Below are 18,331 nucleotides of genomic sequence, written 5' to 3'. Positions count from 1 at the left end.
CCAACACCATCATCACCACCTCCACTACCACCATCATCACCTCCACCACCACCATCACCTCCACTACCACCATCAACTCCATCACCACCATCATCACCTCCACAGCCACCACCATCACCTCCAACACCACCATCATCACCTCCACTGCCACCATCATCCCTCATCACCTCCATCACCACCATCATCACCTCCACCACCATCACCTCCACTATCATCCCCCATCACCTCCACCACCACCATCAATACCTCCATCACCACCATCATCACCTCTAATGCCACCATCATCACCTCTGTCTCCAGCTAACCATCATGCATCGATCCAAGTCTACTAAGAACTTGTCTTAGGACTGTTTGGTGGTATGCACACCTTTAATCCCAGCACTCAGGAAGCAGAGACAGGTGGATCTCAGTGAGTTTGAGGCCAGCCTCAAACAAAGAGAGTTCCAGGACAGCAAGGCTACACAGAGAACTCTGACTTGAAAAACAAAAACAAAAGCAAAAACAAACAAAGAACTTGTCTTAATAACAAAATCCAGCCAGATATTTTCTTTATTTTTTTAAAAATTATCTATTTAGTGTTAGCATGTGGGAGCAGGGGCATACAAATGAGCTATGGTGTACTTGTGGTGGCCAGAAGATAACTTTTGGAATCTGCTTTATCCTTCCACCTTTACATGGGCTTCAGGAATTGAACTCGTGATAGGAGGCTGACACAGCAAGCTCCTTATCCACTGAGCCATCTGGCTGACCCTAGCTATAAATTTTCTATTCCAGAGTCATAAGTGTTTCTCTCCAAAAGGCTGGAGGCTTAGGAGTCTGGTGCAGTGGTTCTGAGATGGAAAGGTCATTTGAAAGATTCCAATTTAGTTCTTAATTGTATAACCAGGAACACTGAGGCCTACTCTATGCCAAGCCCACACACTTACTGGTTGGTCCTCTCCAACATGCCATGCCTCTTTATGCCTCCAGGTCTGCCCAAGTTATTTCCTTCACCTCTGGTGTGGTTGACCCCTCTCACTGGGGGCCTCTTCTGAGCTCCAGTCTCAAGAAGCAGGACTGCATATGTCAGGGTGAACAGTCAAACAGGGTTCCCTAAGGGCAAAGGCATCTATCTCCGTGGCCATCAACGGGCCATACTGAGAAGATACTGGGCCCCTGTAGAGTGTGAGTCAAACCTCCTTAGTGACCAGATATCCCTTTCTAGACACCTTGAAGAGGTGATGGCGGACTAGACAGCCATACTCTGCACCCGTGGTTTTGACTTCGGCTTCCTCAGAAAGTCCTGGCAGTTGCTCTGATTCTGTGAGTCTGCCGAGGGGCCCGGAAATGCGCATTTCACACGCTCCCCATGGGCTCTGGCTGTGGAGAGCCTAAGCAGACCTTCCATGCCATGGTGTTTGCTGGTTTAATTTGTCTTAAGTCCCCAACGACCGCCCCATCTGAGCTCCATGAGGACAAGAACTTGTGGCTATCATGTTCCGTGGTCAGCACACCGCCTAGCCTAAACTGAATTAACATCTAAATCTGAAAATAAAGGTATATATGGCCTCTGTCCCCAAGCCTTGTACAGCTCCTTAGGTCTTCTTGATCATAGCCCCGGCTCCTTTAAGTGTGCGTGGAGACGCCGGGACCCTTGGTCTCTGACAGCACTGAAGAAAAAAAAAAAAAAGCCTTCCTCTCGGGAGCGGGAGGAAACATCTAGGAGGGGGAGGAGGCGCGGCCAGAGCCTGGAGCCCCGAGCTCGAGCGGACGCCCCGCCCCGCCCAAGCCCCGCGCCCAGCGCCCCTCGCCTTGCAGCGGAGTGCTGTGCCCGGGGCGGGCCGGGCCGGGGCGGGCTCGGGTGCGGTGGACCGGGCGGCAGTGGGATTCCGACAGACGGACCCGCGCGGCACGCAGCGACCAGCCTCGGGCTCCACGGTGGAAGATGCACAGAGCAGGTAAGAACCCGCGCCACCTTCCGCACCGGCCGCAGGCTCCGCAAGTGGAGCCTGCGGAACCGGGGTGGGGGGGGGTCCCTTCTCTAGGAGCCCAAGAGTTGGGATGTCCTGTCCCAGGCACCCCGCCGTCCCCCCCCCCGAGGAAGATCCCCTCGGAAACAGAGGACACCCCCTCCCTCCAAAAAGACCTAGTCGTAACCCCCCAGTCCTTCCTCTCTGTCCTCTGGGTCCCAGCAGGTCCTCGTTCGCCCTTTGGTGGCCGCGCCTGGCCCCGGGGCGCATCCGCTACGCTTCCCCGACGCCAGAATCTGTTCTGGTACTTTAGGGCTCGACACACCCAACTCGGCCATCAGACGCCGGGAGCTCTGTGGTTGAGCTAGGAAGTCTGAACTGTTTGCCTAGGCTCACCCCTCTTAAAACTCCCTGCCGGAGCTCCACTGCCGGACCGAGGCGGGGATCGAGGGGTTAGCCCTTCTCCAGGCTCATCGGCGGCCCTCACACCCTACTCCTCTCGCGTCCCATTCAGTGACTCAGACCTCACCGGGTCAGCGAAACCCAAAAGTGTTCTCAAAGAAATTTAGCGATCTCTGCCGAGGAGTACCATTTAGCAGATTGGGAAAGTGAGCCTCAGCCAGATGGGCGGTGCCTAGAAGCTGGATTCCCAGCTGCGCCCGTGCCCGGGAAAGCTAGAAAGTTCCCAAAGCTGGAGTCTGCTAGCGTCTAATCCTAGCTAATGAGACCCACCTGCTCAGGACTGTCTGCCCTGCTTCTTTTACTGCTACCATTGCACACAAGGTAAGCCCCTTCCCCACCCAGCACCCTGCCCAATGCCACACTCCCAACACACATTCCCAAAGAAACAGGAAGCCACCATTTTGGCTGTCTTGGAATCATATCCTGCTGTTGCTGCTGCTGCTGTTGCTTGTGGTGGTGGTGGTGGTGGTTGAGGCTTTTTTCTTTTTAAGATTGTCTTACTAGAAACAGTCATTGTCTTGGGAGTAAGGTGCGGCTAGAGACACTGGACTGGTCTTACCACAGACAGAGGAGTAGAGCCGCCACCTCTCTGTGTCCAGGATTCAGTGTTGCTTGGGGTAATTAATGTGGGTCACAGAATTGGGGGCCATGAGCAGGAGTGTCACTTTATGGGTGTGAAGAGCACTGGACAGGGTCCCCAGGGTCTGGTCGCTCACTGTTGTCTGGGGAATGTTGCCCTCTGTGGCGCTGGCACGGTCTGGACAGAGATAGGCTGGCTTTCCCTGCCCTCCTAACAAAACTGCTTTGTAACAATGGAGAGAGCCAGCCCAGCCTCCTCACATTTTCCTGCAGGAGGCCAGAGCAGGCCCTCCTTCCCTGGGAGTCTGGAAGATGGGGACTGTCCGAACAAATTGAGAGGTAGGTTTGCTCCCAGGAAGCCTTTGCGGTGGGCACCTTTAGCTGTCCTGTAATTTGTTTCTGTAGACCAGATTCTATTTTCAGTGCGGCAACCTCACACTGACTGACGGGTGGATGCCATGCCCGCCCCCTTCTCCAGGGCTCCCTGGGGCTGGATCTCAAAGTCACCACCTGCTTATGTGACCCTGAGCAGGTTCATCAGTTTATCTCTTTGACAAGTCAGAATCTATCTCTGATTTGTCACTATACCAGAACAGGGTCCATCCTACGCAACCAATGAATACTAACTCATGTTTCTCAGGAACTTATAATGAATTAGTTACCACTAGGATATGCTTTTCCCTCAGTTTAGTTAGTATCCACAGCAACCTGATGATGGACAGTCGAGGAGTACCAAGATGGGCTATTCAGTTTCAGACAACCTCCCACCCCTGCGCATCCTTTTTTTTTTTTTTTTTAAATCCAGGCCTAACTTGTTGGGGATGTTTGCTTCTTGACTTTGTTGAGTGATTTTTGTCTGTTAGCTTCCTTGAACTCTCAATGGTTCCGTGAAAAGCTGGATAGTTCTTCCTTTCCCCCAAAAGGAAGTTTCCAGAGGCAAAGAGATGTGAACAAGATCACATAGCTGTATGAGGAAGGGCTTTGACCAGACCCCAGGCCTCTCCCTACTCTGTCTCCCACGATATCCCTGGGAAGTGCCCTGTTGTGGATCACTGGACAAGCTTAACAGCATCCTAATTAGAAACCAGCAGGCTTAGCTTGGACTTTCCAGCAGGCACCTAGGAATGGATGTTAAATTAAGATGCATTGCGAGGTGAAATTGGAAGATAATTGCTCTTGCAACATATGGTCCTGAGTGTTCCAGGGGCAGTGGAGGGAACGACAGGTGAAACAGACTTGGGGACAGGAGTCAGAGTGTCAAAAGATGCTGCAAGAAGCTCCCTGAGTTGGAAGAGCTAGGGAAATTAACCCTTTGGTCCAGTCCCTTCCCTCTACAGGTAGAGAAACCGAGACATGGGAAGGGGGGGGGGGCTTGGCCAAGGTGACACCTCCAGTTAGTGGCTTAGCCGGGAAGGGAGCTCCCTGTCCAGGGCTCCTTCCCAGACTTCATCTAGCCTGACTCGTGCATGGCTGGGAGGGAGCAGCAGGCATGAATGTGTGAGTGACAGATATTTAATTAAAATAGAGAGAGAAAGTAGCAGCGAGTACCAGCAGCGGGTGATTTGTATCATCAGGCGCTATTGAAATGTTCTTTCTTCCTGTGCCCGTCCCTTAGTGAGCATTCTGCCTAAAGGGGTACTCTGCATTCACGCCATCCCCAGGGGTGGCAAATTACCAGGAGTCATGGCTTCAGCAACTTGGCTAGGGCACACTACCTGTAGGGAGAGAGAAGGCCCCTGGGAGCCAGAGGGTGCAACAGCCAGGCCCATGCTTGGTTCCACATCAGGAAGTCAAGCTCAGTGCATTGCTCAGCTCAGGAGCAATCCCAACGCTGTCTTCCCCCGTACCTCTCAAGCTCAGCAACTGGGTCTGCTCATGCCTCCGGTCTCCGCACACACTGTCACCTCTGCTGACTTCTCTGTCTCAATGTTTTTGTCTGTTGTGGTCCCAGTCCCTTAGCATGTCCTCCAGGGCTGCTCAAGATGGCAAATTCCATGTTGGAGGCAGGTGCTTCTTCAGCCAGAGTAACATCAGCTAGGGTGGTGGGCCAGAGCAAGCCAGGCTGTGCTCCTTCAGCTAGGGAGGCAGAGGAGCATGCGCATGCGTCCTCGCATGCAGGCTTGCAGTCATCATCCTCCTCAGTCTCCTTTGCTGCTCAGGGGCCCTGGGACTCCCTCCTGGGCCCGACTTCTCCCTGTCCATGGCTTCCGTTACATCCCACCATGTCCGCCTATAACCAGCCTGCCTCCGGGACCCGGAGCCCATCGGATATCTCTACTAGGTGTGTGGTAAGTAATTCACTTGGACTTGTGCATACTGAAATTCTGGGTTTCCCTTCCTAGCCCTGGCCGCCTTGGCTGTTGCAACTTGGCTCTTCTAGGTGCTCGGGGTTAAATTTCAGCATGATCTGTGAACTTTCCTCTCTTCCACATCGTCTGTTCCTCACACGCATCCTCCCTCTCAGTTCTGTTTCATCATTGGAATATGATTCCTTGTCACGCTGACCTGGCCCAGGCTCCATCACTACTGCCTGGAGTAGCGTGAGAGCCTCCTTACTAGACCCTCCTGTCCATCCCCGCTCCCATCCATTTCAGCATGCTTAACCTGCGTGTGTGGGTCCTCATGGTTAAGCCCTGCTGACCAGCCTGCTCTTCAGGCCCTTGAAAAACAGCCGTGGAAACCCTAAGCCTCATCTCTTGTCCCCTGCTCCTCTTGTTCCCTTCCAAAAGTGCTGGCTTCCTTCTTGTCCCCTGGACACACTGATGGCTCCCAGCTTCTTTTCTACATCTTTACTGTCCCCTCAGTGAGACCAGAGGGGTTTGTTTTGTATGTTCAGAGACTCTCAACTAGGACCCCATCAGGATAGGAGGACAGTAAATCGTATATCGCATGGAACTGGGTGGGAACGGATTGGAGCTAGATAGTCACACTCTAGCCAGCAGGCTGCAGTCAGACCCAGACCACACCTCACCTGACAAGCTGCTTCTAGTTTCTCTGCCTTGGTTTCCATGGATTTTCCCCTTTTCACTGATACTGGGGCTCCTGGAGCACCACTGAAGGGGAAATACTCAGTGGGGAAAGGAAAGGCAGAGGCTGAACTTGGAAGTAGAAGATCCAGGTTCTCTCCAGGGCTGCTCTGCATCCACTGAGTGACCTCATGCCAGCCAACACCAGTGAGGGGCAAGACAAAGTGTCTTTGGTGGCAGCATCTCCTGATCTCCGAGGAGACATGCAGAAGCATCGCGGCTCCCGCACGGTGCAGGAGCGAAAGATGCTGAGTGCCTGTCATTCCTTGGGCTCCCGTGCAGAAGGTATTTTCTTGCAGGATCACGCCTCAGACCCTACCATAACCTTTTTCAAGGAACAGGCATCCACAGATCAATACTTTGATTGGATGAAGGATGGGTTGGGAGTGGGGGCAATGCAGCCAGGGTGACAGCCATTTTTCACAGCCTGTCTGTTCCTTGGTCATGTCTCATGGAGCTCGTGTGAAATGCCACCTGTTAGGATGAGAAATGGGAGTCTCCAGCCCTGCGAATAAGTCATGCCAATATTTGACACCTGATGTGAGCTGGCAGCTGTCTCAAGCAGTATACCAGATAGGGCTGGACTCTTGCTGGAAAGATAAAGGGGGCAGGAAGGCTGTCCCACCCCACAGCAGCAGGTACTCCTGTGTGAGCAGTTCCTCTCATGCAAATGCTGACAAGGTCTTCTACCTTCACAGTACCCCCAAGGGGAGATAAAGGGGGAAGCTATTTACTGTCCCCATTTTACGGGTGGTAAAACTGAGACTCAGGTCTACAGCTCCTAAGCAGCCAAGCCAGGGTTTGAACCCAACTCAGCTGTTACCTAACAGTGACCAGTGTCATTTTGTTAAACTCCAATATATAAATTAATAATTATATATTAATTATTTTGATTATAATTATATATTAATTAATTTGATAAATATTTTTCTAAAGTAGGGATTATCTGGACTTGGTAACTCTGGTAGTTCTGACACCTGGCCAGGCTTGTGGGTTGATGTCGATGACCTTGGGGTGGTTGGAGTTAGTGAGATTTGGTGAGGTTTTTGATAGTGGTGTCTTCTTTCTCTCTTGCCTTCGACCTCCTCCTGCATCCCACCACAGTATCCTATACTAGTGAGCAGATTACCTGATAGACACTTTTAGGCATCACAGGGTCTGTGCAGTCTTGAATGTACCATGCTGTCCTTTAAATGGTAGGGCCCTGACATGTGTGGATCACGATACTGATTTTGGCTTCAGACATACTGGCACTGAGGTGTCCATGGGACAGGGTCACAGAGTTCGAATCAGAGGTTAGCTGCCAGTACTGAGCCCCAGGCCTGTGGCTGGTGAATAGAGATAACTCTATTTTATCTCAAGGTCTTCTTATGAAAATGAATGTCAACTAGCTCGCTCAAATGACCATAGATGTTCCTTCATTTACAGCAGAGTTACAGTTCCATAAAGTCATCCTAAGTCATAAACACCAGATCAGAAGTGCATGCCACACACTTAACCTCCTGACCATGCTAGCTCAACTGTGCGCAGAACCCTGCCTTTGCCTGCAGCTGGGTTGAATCATCCCCCACCAAAGCACTTTATACTCACAGCCTGGGTATCTAGTGTGGCTCACTGGATACTGCATTGGAAGTGAGACACAGAGTTTATTTTTCAAACCATCATAAAGTACAGTTGTTTGGTTGAACTTTACTCAAATAATAATATTTGGAAGTGTGTGTGTGTGTGTGTGTGTGTGTGTGTGTGTGTGTGAGAGAGAGAGAGAGAGAGAGAGAGAACCTCGGGTGTCATTTCGCAGGCGCCATCTACTTGTCTTTTAAGTCAGAATCTCTCACTGGCTTGGAGCTTGACAAGTAGACGATGCTGACTGACCATGAATCCTGCAGCTCCACCCATCTCACTTACTTCCTCGGAGCTTCAATTCCAAGCTCACACAGGCGACATCTGGCTTTTTTATGCGGATTCTGGGTATCGAACTTGAGTCTTCATGCTTGCATGGGAAGCACTATGTTAGCCGGGCTGTCTCCCCGTGTCCCCTCTTTTTTGGAGACAGCCCTTTTATAACTGACCTTGGACTCCCGGTCCTTCTGCCTCTCAGGTTCTGAGATGACAGGTGTGCCTTCTGTGCCCTGTGATGTTTGGTATATGGAGTTGAGTAAAATGTAGTGTGGCCTTTGTTGTTGCTGCTGTTAGTTTGTTTTTGAGACAGGGTCTCACTGTGTAACCTTGTGGTCCTGGAACTCTCTCTACAGACCAGGTTGGCCTTGAACTAGCAGGGATCTGTCTGCCTTTGAACATTGGCACTAAAGGTGTGCCCCGCCATACCTGCCTGGGTAAATCAGACTGTGAAAGTCACTTTTACCTACTTCTATTTTACTTATATGGTGTTTCTCTGTGGATGGATGCTGTACTTTTGGACTCAAATGATCTTCCTGCCTCAAGGTTTGTTTGTTTTTGTTTTTGTTTTTTGAGTCAAGGTTTCTCTGTAGCTTTGGTGCCTGTCCTGGAACTAGCTCTTGTTAGACCAGGCTGGCCTCAAACTCCCAGAGATCCGCCTGCCTCTGCCTCCTGAGTGTTGGGATTAAAGGCATGTGCCACCACGGCCTGACCCTGCCTCAAGTTTTTAAGTAGATGGGGTTCTTCTTGGGATGGATCACTACACTTGACATTTATTTTGTAACATGACTATTAGAAGATTAAAAATATGGATCTGGGCATGGTGTCACACCCCTGTAATCTCAGACTCAGGAAACCGAGGTAGGAGGATCAGGAGTTTGAAGCCAGCCTCGGCTACTTAGTAGGACTTTCACATGTATCGCATACATGCATCACATATATCTATCACATGGAGTGATAGATGTGGCCCTTGATTAGAGCTGCTGGTAGTAGCTGTTAAAACACATAAGTGGCTCAGATGCTGAGGGAGGGGCTTTGTTGGCTGAGAGAACCCCCGTCCTCTGCTGCATCTCCTTCTGGGTAGGAGCCAGACTGCCATGTGGAGCTGCCGTCATGCCTAGACCTCAGCAAGGATAGACAGAAGATGAAGTCTGCCCAGGGAGAGCGGGGATTCAAGCCCACTTGAATATATGTTTCAGCTCCGAAGTGAAGGTATGAGCATGAAATTCCATGCCTGAGAAGTTTATTTTGCTGAAGTGTAGATTGAGGCGTAAGGACCAGGCAGGGAGGCCTGGAAAGCGGGCCCTGCTAGTTGCTGAGGAGAGACACAGGACTCGGACCTCAGAAACTGTGCCATTGGTCTGTTTCTTGTCTTAACATGTCCTACGTCATTCTTCAAAACTTCCCAGGGGTTCACTTTCTCCTGGAGGCTCCCAATCTTGGCAGTTATCCCTGGCTAACTCCTGATGTGCATGTATTCTGCACACATCTTTTATCCACCAGTCTGCAGGCCTCAGCATCCTTGAGGGGCATAGGCATTTTCTGCTACCTATGTTGTCACATCTATTTCCTTTCTTCCATGATATTTGGTGGTCCTCGCTGGACACTCCAGAAACATGCAAAACACTCTCAAAGTTCGCTACAGTCATATGTTCTTGGTGTGACGTTCTTGCAGGGATGAATGATGGCTGTTCAGCTGTAACATCCCAAGGGGCTACAGCTCTCTCTGTTGTTCCAACTCCCCAACGGACTCTCTGCTGGAGCTGGTGAAAACCTCTCATTGGTAGTGCTGGCCTCTTAGGGTGCTGATGAATACCAGCTCTGTGAGGACCCCCAGGGCCTGGCTGTCCAGTTCGTCTTTTTCTCATGGTGGCAGGACGCGCAGAGATCATTCACTAAGCAATGTGGGGAGAATGGATGGAAAGGTCTTGGCACATCGTTCAAGGCACACAGGATTCCGTTCAGCCGGTTCTTGTTAGCTGGGCTGTGGAGGAAGCTCTGTTCCCCCACTCGCAGAATGAACTTATAATATTAAGTCAAGGATTTTCTGGTTTTCAAATAGGGTCTCAGGTAGCCCAGGCTGGCTTTGAACTCACTATGTTGCTGAGGATGGACCTTGAACTTTTGATCTCCCTGCCCAGTGCTGGAATGACAGGCTCACATCGTGCTGGGCGTCGAGCAAACTTGGGGCTTCCTGTATGCTAGGCAAGCGCTTTACCAAGGCGGCTACATCCCTAGCCCTGCTAAAGGATTTTGAGGATGTGGTAGAGGAGATGAAAGTCTGAGACAAGTCACAGAGCTGGGAACACTCCTCCGTTCTCCCTTCACCAGGCTATATCAAAAGAGTCTGAGTTTAATTGTGTGGGTTTTTTTTCTCCTTTTCTCTGTTTTTGCCCTTTAGATTCACCCAAACCACCAGTTGCTCCCAAACCAAAGGTTACCACCAGTCCTTCTACACCAGCAGCCAAGTTTCCACCGTCACCCAGGCCTGACAGTTTCCCCAGTCCTAACTTCATGTCCAGGGGCCCCAAACCCCCCATCGCTCCTAAGCCCAGGCTGGTTGGCCCCGGTGAGTGTGGCACTGGTGTGTACCTGAACAACAGCCTCAGCAAATGCAGCAATGGGAGGCTGCCCTGCGAGGACCGGGACCTGTGTGATGGGCACCACTCCACCCTGAACTGCTCTGAGTTGGAGACTGATGAGGAATACATCATGGTCCCCAGGGCCCCACAGAGAGAGGATGCTCCCATGGATGGGGCTTCTGGGGAGCAGGGGATCGAGGAGGAAGCCCAAGAGCATGGTACAGAGCAGATGGGGACTGAGGGGGACTTGGCAGTCCCAGACAAAGAGGCACAAAGCAGAGACAACGAGGAAGACGTGGGCCACACCCCGGAAGGCGAAGAAGACTGTGATCCTGATCCAGAGACCCCAACAGCTCCAACAGCCCCAGATGAAGGGATGCTAAGCAGAGATCGTGAAGGAGATGGGGAAGACGGTGACCAGGGACCAGGAATGGAGGAGCAGCCCATGAGTGAGGAGGAGGAGGAGGAGGAGGAGGAGGAGGAGGAGGCGGCGGCAGAAGAGTACGTGTACAACCTTGATGATAGGGCCCCCCAGGATGAAGAGATCGTTTTCACACATGTCTGCTCTGAGTCCTCTGAAGTTCCCTTTTGGGAGCCAGGGCCCCCCGAGACTCCTGGGGAAGTAGAAGAGGATAGTAACGATGGATGTAACAACCCAGAACCTGGGGAGCCCCACCAGGGCACTGAACAGGACACAGAGGATGCCAGTGTGCTATCCCCTGAAAATGGGGATGTGCCCTCAGATATCCAGGAGCAAGAGGTGGTAACTGACAGCCCTGAGGTCTTTGGGGAGGACTGTGAAGAGGCTGCAGGAGGTGGGGGCCAGGCAGAGCAGGAGGAACCACCCGCATGCGATGAGGAAGCCTACAATAGAGAAACTGCAGCAACCGCCATGCAGGTAGGGGAAGACTCCGGAGAGGGTGGAGAGCCTGGGCAGGAGGACCCTGCTGAGGAGAACTGCCAGATCATCCCCTTCGAAAGCGCCAGCATGGAGGAGGATTTCACATCCACACTCACAGAAAGTCCCTATGTACTCTTCCCAACTGAGAGCACCTCCTTCTGCAATGATATCTGTTCGCTTCCGGAGTCAGCCAAGGCGCAGGAGCCAGTGTGCGGAGAGGGGGTTCCTGGTACTGACCCTTCACTTAACAAGCACGAGTCCCTGCAGGATGGAGCTGGAGATGCACCCCCTGTCCCCGATGTGGTGGTTGTACCAGAGGATGAGGATGCCGCGGACGATGCACTCAGCAGTCCCTACGTGATGGGCACTGGCTTGCTGAGCCTCAGAGAGGGAACACAGTCAGACACTCAGGCTACGTCAGGCGCTCGAAGTGGGTACAGTACCTGGGAGGAAGGGGACTCTGAGGGTGGCCTGGTCCCAGTGGACAGGAAGAATATTGCCACAAGGGCCCGGCCCCACTCTGGGAAGGTGGCTGGTCACGTTCCAGAAACTGTTCTAGAAGAAATAGGACCAGAAGCCTGTTCATCAGCTGTGGGCAGCGGAGACGCCAGTGAGGCGGTGAGAAAAATAGGTGTGTTGCCGGAGGGAAAGCCCCCTGAGTCTGGCTGGGCCTTGCCAGCCAAGCCCAGGGCATTCACTCTGTACCCAAGGTCCTTCTCTGTGGAAGGCAGGGAGAGTCCCCTGTCTTTGTTCCGGGAGCCAGAGGGGGCTGGGCTGGACGGCCACCGTGTGAGGAAGAAAGAAGACAGCCTCTCTCTGCCAGGCGCCATTGGCTCCTCTGGCAGCTTCTCACAGCGCAGCCACCTGCCATCCAGTGGCACCTCCACGCCATCCTCTGTGGTTGACATCCCGCCCCCTTTCGACCTGGCCTGCATCACGAAGAAACCCATCACTAAGAGCTCCCCTTCACTCCTGATAGATGGCGACACTCTGGACAAGGCCTCCAAGAAGAAGAAATCCTCCTTCAAGCGCCTTCTGGAGCTGACATTCAGGAAGAAGTCGGAGAATAAGGTGCATATGGACATGAACCTGTCGTCTTCCAGGTCCTCCTCTGAGTCCAGCTACCACGGCCCGGCCAGGGTCCTGGAACTTGATCGCAGGAGCCTCAGTAACTCACCCCAGCTCAAGTGTCGCACTGGGAAGCTCCGTGCCTCTGACTCTCCTGCCTCCCTCATCTTCTACAGGGACAGCAAGAGGAAAGGGGTCCCCTTCAGTAGGACGGTGTCCAGGGTGGAATCCTTCGAAGACCGCTCCCGACCACCCTTCCTGCCCCTGCCGCTCACCAAGCCACGGTCCATTTCGTTCCCCAATGCTGACACTTCGGACTACGAGAACATTCCTGCCATGAACTCGGACTATGAGAACATCCAGATCCCGCCTCGCAGGCCGGCGCGGGCCGGCACGTTCACAAAGCTGTTTGAGGAACAGAGTAGAGCCCTGTCTACGGCAAATGAAAATGATGGCTACGTGGACATGAGCAGCTTCAACGCCTTTGAGAGCAAGCAACAGAGTTCAGAGCAGGAAGCTGAAAGGTACGTGAGGGGCCGGTCCTTTCTCAGACTATGGGCCTGACTGTCTGAGGCAGCTAAGGTGCGGGGTGGGATGAACTTGTTTTGTAGCCTCTGCTTCTTCCTAGCTGTGTGACTTGGGGTGAGTGGCTCTACCTCTCCGAATCACTGTCAGTCACTTCACCTGTGAAAGGGGACTCATGTTTCTCAGAATGCTACACTACAATATAAAACTGCTGATTATTAAGAGGAGAGTTCTCATGTCTAAGGGAGATTGCTTTCACACACACACACACACAGAGAGAGAGAGAGAGAGAGAGAGAGAGAGAGAGAGAGAGAGAGCAACCAAGAAAGAAGGTTCTGGAAGCTTGCCAAACTAAATATCTTTCATCATCAGAAAAATACCCTAATTGATTGATACCTTCTTATTGTGTACACGTGGAACTAGAAAAGAGGATTTATTTAAACTGTCCAAAGAGCTAACAGTGCCTTGAGCTCAACTTCTGAATAGAAGTCTTGAAGAGGTACATTTAAGCTGAGGGGGAAAAAAAAAACCTGGATTGCTTTGAAAGTGGGAGCGGAATACTGTGGATATTAAACAATAGTGGGGTTTTCTGCCTCCCTTCCCTCCAGCTAAAAGCCCCCCATCCCCCACAGCTTACCTGGACTGGCTGCAGCTTCGACAGGACATTTTGCCCTGTGTGCTTGTACCGCTCGTTGACAGTCCCCAGTAGTACAGGAGCCCAGGGTTCTTTCTTGTGTGAGGACCAAACCAACCTGCCTGCCTGGTGACTGCAGCCAGGAGCATCTGCGGAGCTTCAAGGGAGTTAGAGAGAGACATGGCTGCTGCTGGCCTGGAGTAGACTGCAAAGGTTTCCCAGCTTCCTGCTCAGGAGTCTCCATGTGGTTCCCACATGGGTTCCATGCCTCCCAGTTCTTCCTGTGACATGGAGGTTTGTTTACAAGAATGGCAATAGACACCAGCCCTGGAGAGGGATTGCATTTAATGTGAAGGGGGAGAGGAGTAGAGACTGGACCTGGCTGGTTTAGTTTATTAATAATGTCACATGGCCCCAGCTAGGTCCAGCCTCTTTCCACCTCTTATCACTGGTGCAAACAAGACAATTTGAAACACAGAATCCTCAGGCGTAACATGCGTTTGCCCAGCTAGCTGGTTCTTGACTTTCCCTAGCTGCTGGGAACTCACGATTTCTAGGAAGTTCTGTTTTGCTTTGTCTCTTTGTGTAGCCCTGGCTGTCCAGAAACTCACTCTGTAGACCAGGCTGGCCTCGAACTCAGAGATCTGCCTGCCTCTGCCTCCTGGGTGCTGGGATGAAAGGCGTGAGCTACCACGGCCTGTTTGCCCCCCATTTCCCATCCTCACCCTGTTCACACCACCTCTTTCCTTCGCTCGAGGCAGATAAGCTGGCTGGTTTTATCAAAGATTAAGATCCAGTTCTGTGGAGTCATAGTTTTATTGTTGAAGGCAGGTTTGCTATGGAAAACCGGGGGTCCGAGAGGAAAAGGGACTTGCCTGAGATCTCACAAGTTTGGGGGGAGGGAGAATTTGTGCCAAGACTTCTTGACTCTTGACTTAAGAATTTGCAGTGAATTAAGCTAAGGGAGGCAGAACCCCACAGGTAGCACCTTCCCCTTTAGTGTGTACAGATGATGCCCCACGGGGTTGAGTATGCAAAGGCCATTGCCTTCTGTACTTTCTCCTCCCCCAGATATAAAAGGTTCACAGTAGGGAATAAAATGCCCGAGAAAATGCTAATGGTGCCGGGTCTGGACTCTCCTCTGTGTGCCAGGCAGTGTGCTGACTGCTTTACTTGTTGGCTTACACCTGAGGCTGCAGCCAGGGCCTGGCCGGAAGGATCCTGACCTATCTTATTTTGAAGTGCAGCAGCATCCGAGTCCCTCTGATGCTGCTATTCCTCCAAATGCCTGTCATTCAGAAAGCTCAGTTCTCTTCATTTCCTGTTGGGAGACAGGTAAAAACAGAGAAGAAAATCCCTGCTCCCGGGCACAGCAGGCCTGGGCAAGTGAGAGGCCCAGGATGGTGTGGGGCTTCCCCTGCATGGGCGTTGTGAGTGAGGCAGAGGGCATACGGAACACAGGGGCAACGGGGTGCCTGGGGTTGGAGAGCGGATGTAGCAGGTGGAGGAGAGGCACTGCCTCCTGCCTTGTCTAGAGTGGGGGTCTGAAAACCAAGAGCTCTGAAAGGAGACAGGACAGAGCCTCTGGAGAAGTAGCCTGACCAAGGTCCTAGACAGAGCTTAGGAAATGGCTGTGGGCCCCGTGTCTGTTCCAGTCAGCTCATCTTCACCTCAAAAAGGGATAAAGGAAACTTGGTGTGACTGGGGGTTGTGGCAGGTGGGGGTGAAGTAAGTGGACCCGTTATTATGAACAGAAAATACTAATAAAAATTAGATTTAAGAAAGTATATTAACTCAGGAGCAGTCTCGCTAGAGATTGTTACTTGCCAGGCTGTGAACCTCAGGCCTGGTGTCTGAATCGGGTAGAGGCTGGCTCTGGCCGCTCAGAGTCGACTTACTCAGAGGACTCAAAGTACTTAAAAGGCACAGAAACCTGTCACCCAGAACAAGTCTTACTTTCCACTGAAAGTGTTTCCTTCTAAGAAACGGGGCTCACCTGGGTCCTTATAGGACATGGCTTCAGACCTGAAGCTGGCACAGCCTGGGCGGGGGGAGATGCGGAGAATTCCTCTTTTGCAGTTGCTTCCTTCTGGCTCCCCAGCACAGAGACAGCGTTGGAGCAGGGAAGTAATAAGCCCCCTGTTATTTCACCAAGTGCAAGTGGGAGTTTGTAACGGAGTTTGCCAGCTATTAATTTGAAATGTATCCCCTATGGATACATTTTTTTTCCTGAACAGATTCTCTTTCCAGCAGAATGCTATGTGGTCTCAGCAGTCAGGAGTCTCTGTTGGGGTCTTGCATGCTTCCCACAGGATCTATGCTTCACTGATTCAGTTCTCAGGCTGGGAACTGAGCTGGGTTTCACTGGTGACGTGGTACTTTTGAGCCTGGAAAAGAACTCTCTTTTGTTAAGTGACCAGTCTGAGATTACAGTCCCGGGTGCTTCCCATGCCATCAGAGGCCCATGTGACCCAGCATGTAGCACAGGACCTTGTGCTAAACACCCCATTTCAACCTGCCTGGTCTTCCTGCTTCTTGTATGTTGATGAGCTGGCTTCCATCAGTCTTGTGCCTCAGAACAGGTTGTCCCTTGCTGTCATTTGTCCTCAAGGTTTACTGTGGAAAGAGCTCCAGGTTTGACGGCGACTTGTCCTTGCTCCCACTCCCTAGGTCCTGCTGCGTCCTTGCTGCAGAGCTGACCGTCTCTTCTCCCTCTGCCTATCTGTCACACAATGTTCTGCTCTGGGGATATTGACCTGTCCACACAGATACCCAGGAGGTGCTGCTGGGCATGTAGACTTCTCAGCCATGCCATCCTGTGTCTGCGGCCCTCCTGATGCTTGCCAGCCTCATGACATCAAGTCTGAATCACGGCCAAGTGATTCGTAAGCATTTGCTGTTAAGTGGTGGGGGACCAAGGTCAAGTCTTATGGATACAGGATTTGAACTTGGTTTCAAAGATGCTGCTTCTGGGAGGGAGGATCAGGGTCCTTCACCATGGGCATGCCTCTCTCTCTCTATTTCTCTCTCTTTCTCTCTCTCTCTCTCTCTCTCTCTCTCTCTCCTTTTCCGCCTTTGTGTGCCTTGGTCATCAGGTCTCCATTGCAAGGTCTTAGATTGGGGAACTCTGGCCATGAATTATAGTGTTATCTGCTCTAGTGCTCCCAGGAAGACCCAGGACTGCAGATAACAGGCTGATGGTACTAATCTAGAGCCCTGGGCATCACTGCCTCTGACACCAATGCCAAGACCAGAGGTCATGATTCTTTAACTGCACTGGAGCCAGTGCCTGTTACCATGGTGATGGCTAGAGCCGGGCTGTATCTATAGCCTCAATTTCTTATGGGAAGGCTGAGACTTGCTAAACTAATGTTGACTATCCTCTGTCACACAGAGGGTAAGTGGTCAAACAAGGATTGGAACCCAGGCCTGCCTGAGTCTCCATTATGGGAAGCTTCTACTGCCATTTATTTTTTATAGTGAAAAGGCCACACTCTGGTGTTGCTGACCTGATTCTTGCTGAGGAGCTTGCTGCAGGAAAGAGGGTGCTCCTCCCACCTCATGCCCAGTGCTCCTTGCTTGGTGGCCTGGAGGACTCCAGGGGACGCAGAAGAGGGATGCACTTCCCTGTCTGATGGCCCGTGGGATTGCAGTGCCTCTGTACCTTATCTATGAACACTGGTGATGTGCTAACCGTGTGCCCAGACATCCTTCCTTGCTCCAGACCATGGTGGGGACCCCTGGTCTCTGGAGGCCACCTCTGCCTGAGGGACAACCAGGAGCCCTGGGTTTGGGGCCTGCCACCTGCAGGGAATCTTCCTGATCTCCAAGGGAATTTTAGGAGCAGGGTCTGTGTGCTTGTGCCAGCAAGGAGAGTTTTGGGCGTTCTGAGGGACAAGGCTCAATTTACTCTGACTCCCCTGTCACAGAGAGCTCCAGTCACACTCTAGTGGCAGGCAGAACCTTGCTGTGCTCCGTGTGGATGGGGAGGCTTGGGACAACCAGGGAAAAGCTGCCTTGACTACTAGCTGGTGGTGCCCATGTGAGAAGTTCTGTACTGGATCCCATGTTAAACAATGTGCAGGAAACAGGTGGACCAGGGAAGGAGGACCTTGAAGGACAGTGCAGAACAGTGAGATTTCCACCTGTGGACAGAGGAGAGAGGCAAGGACAATCAGGAAACATGAGACTAACCAGGTGGTGGCGGGGGAGGCACACACCTCTAATCCCAGCTCATGGGAGGCAGAGGCAGGAGGATCTCTGTGAGTTCGAGGCCAGCCTGGTCTACAAAGTGAGTTCCAGAACAGCCATGGCTACACAGAGAAACCCTGTCTCGAAAAAAAGAGAGAGAAAGAAAGAAAAAAGGAAGAAAGGAAGAAAGAAAGAAAGAAAGAAAGAAAGAAAGAAAGAAAGAAAGAAAAGAAAGAAAGAAAGAAAGAAAGAAAGAAAGAAAGAAAGAGGAAAAAGGAAGGAAGGAAGGAAGGAAGGAAGGAAGGAAGGAAGGAAGGAAGGAAGGAAGGAAGGAAGGAAGGAAGGAAGATAGATCAGACTCACTAGTTTCCACTGAGAAGCAGCCTCAAGGCCTCAATTCTAGAAAACACTCACCTCGATGGTAGACATGGAGAATGCACAGAGGAAGCTGGTTGAAAGGCTCGAACTCAGATGTGTGCTTTCTCTAATGTCCAGTTCCTATAGAGCTCAGTGGGTTA

The 18,331-nt window shown here is 51.8% G+C and overlaps 1 protein-coding gene across 2 annotated transcripts in view; it reads left to right on the top strand.

Moving 5' to 3' along the window:
• Positions 1-1,758: 1,758 nt before the first annotated feature.
• The window catches only part of Fgd5 (FYVE, RhoGEF and PH domain containing 5), a 98,037-nt gene continuing 81,464 nt past the window's right edge, over positions 1,759-18,331 (top strand). For both annotated transcript variants that reach the window (XM_057755613.1, XM_057755537.1), the window contains exons 1-2: positions 1,759-1,937; positions 10,314-12,987. In XM_057755613.1, coding sequence (XP_057611596.1) covers positions 1,925-1,937; positions 10,314-12,987 — 2,687 coding nt within the window. In that variant the 5' untranslated portion in view covers positions 1,759-1,924. The remainder of the gene's footprint in view (positions 1,938-10,313; positions 12,988-18,331) is intronic.

This window comes from Chionomys nivalis, chromosome 1 (genome assembly GCF_950005125.1).
Source record: "Chionomys nivalis chromosome 1, mChiNiv1.1, whole genome shotgun sequence".
Lineage (NCBI taxonomy): Eukaryota > Metazoa > Chordata > Mammalia > Rodentia > Cricetidae > Chionomys > Chionomys nivalis.
This window is presented reverse-complemented; position numbering and strand designations above follow the sequence as displayed.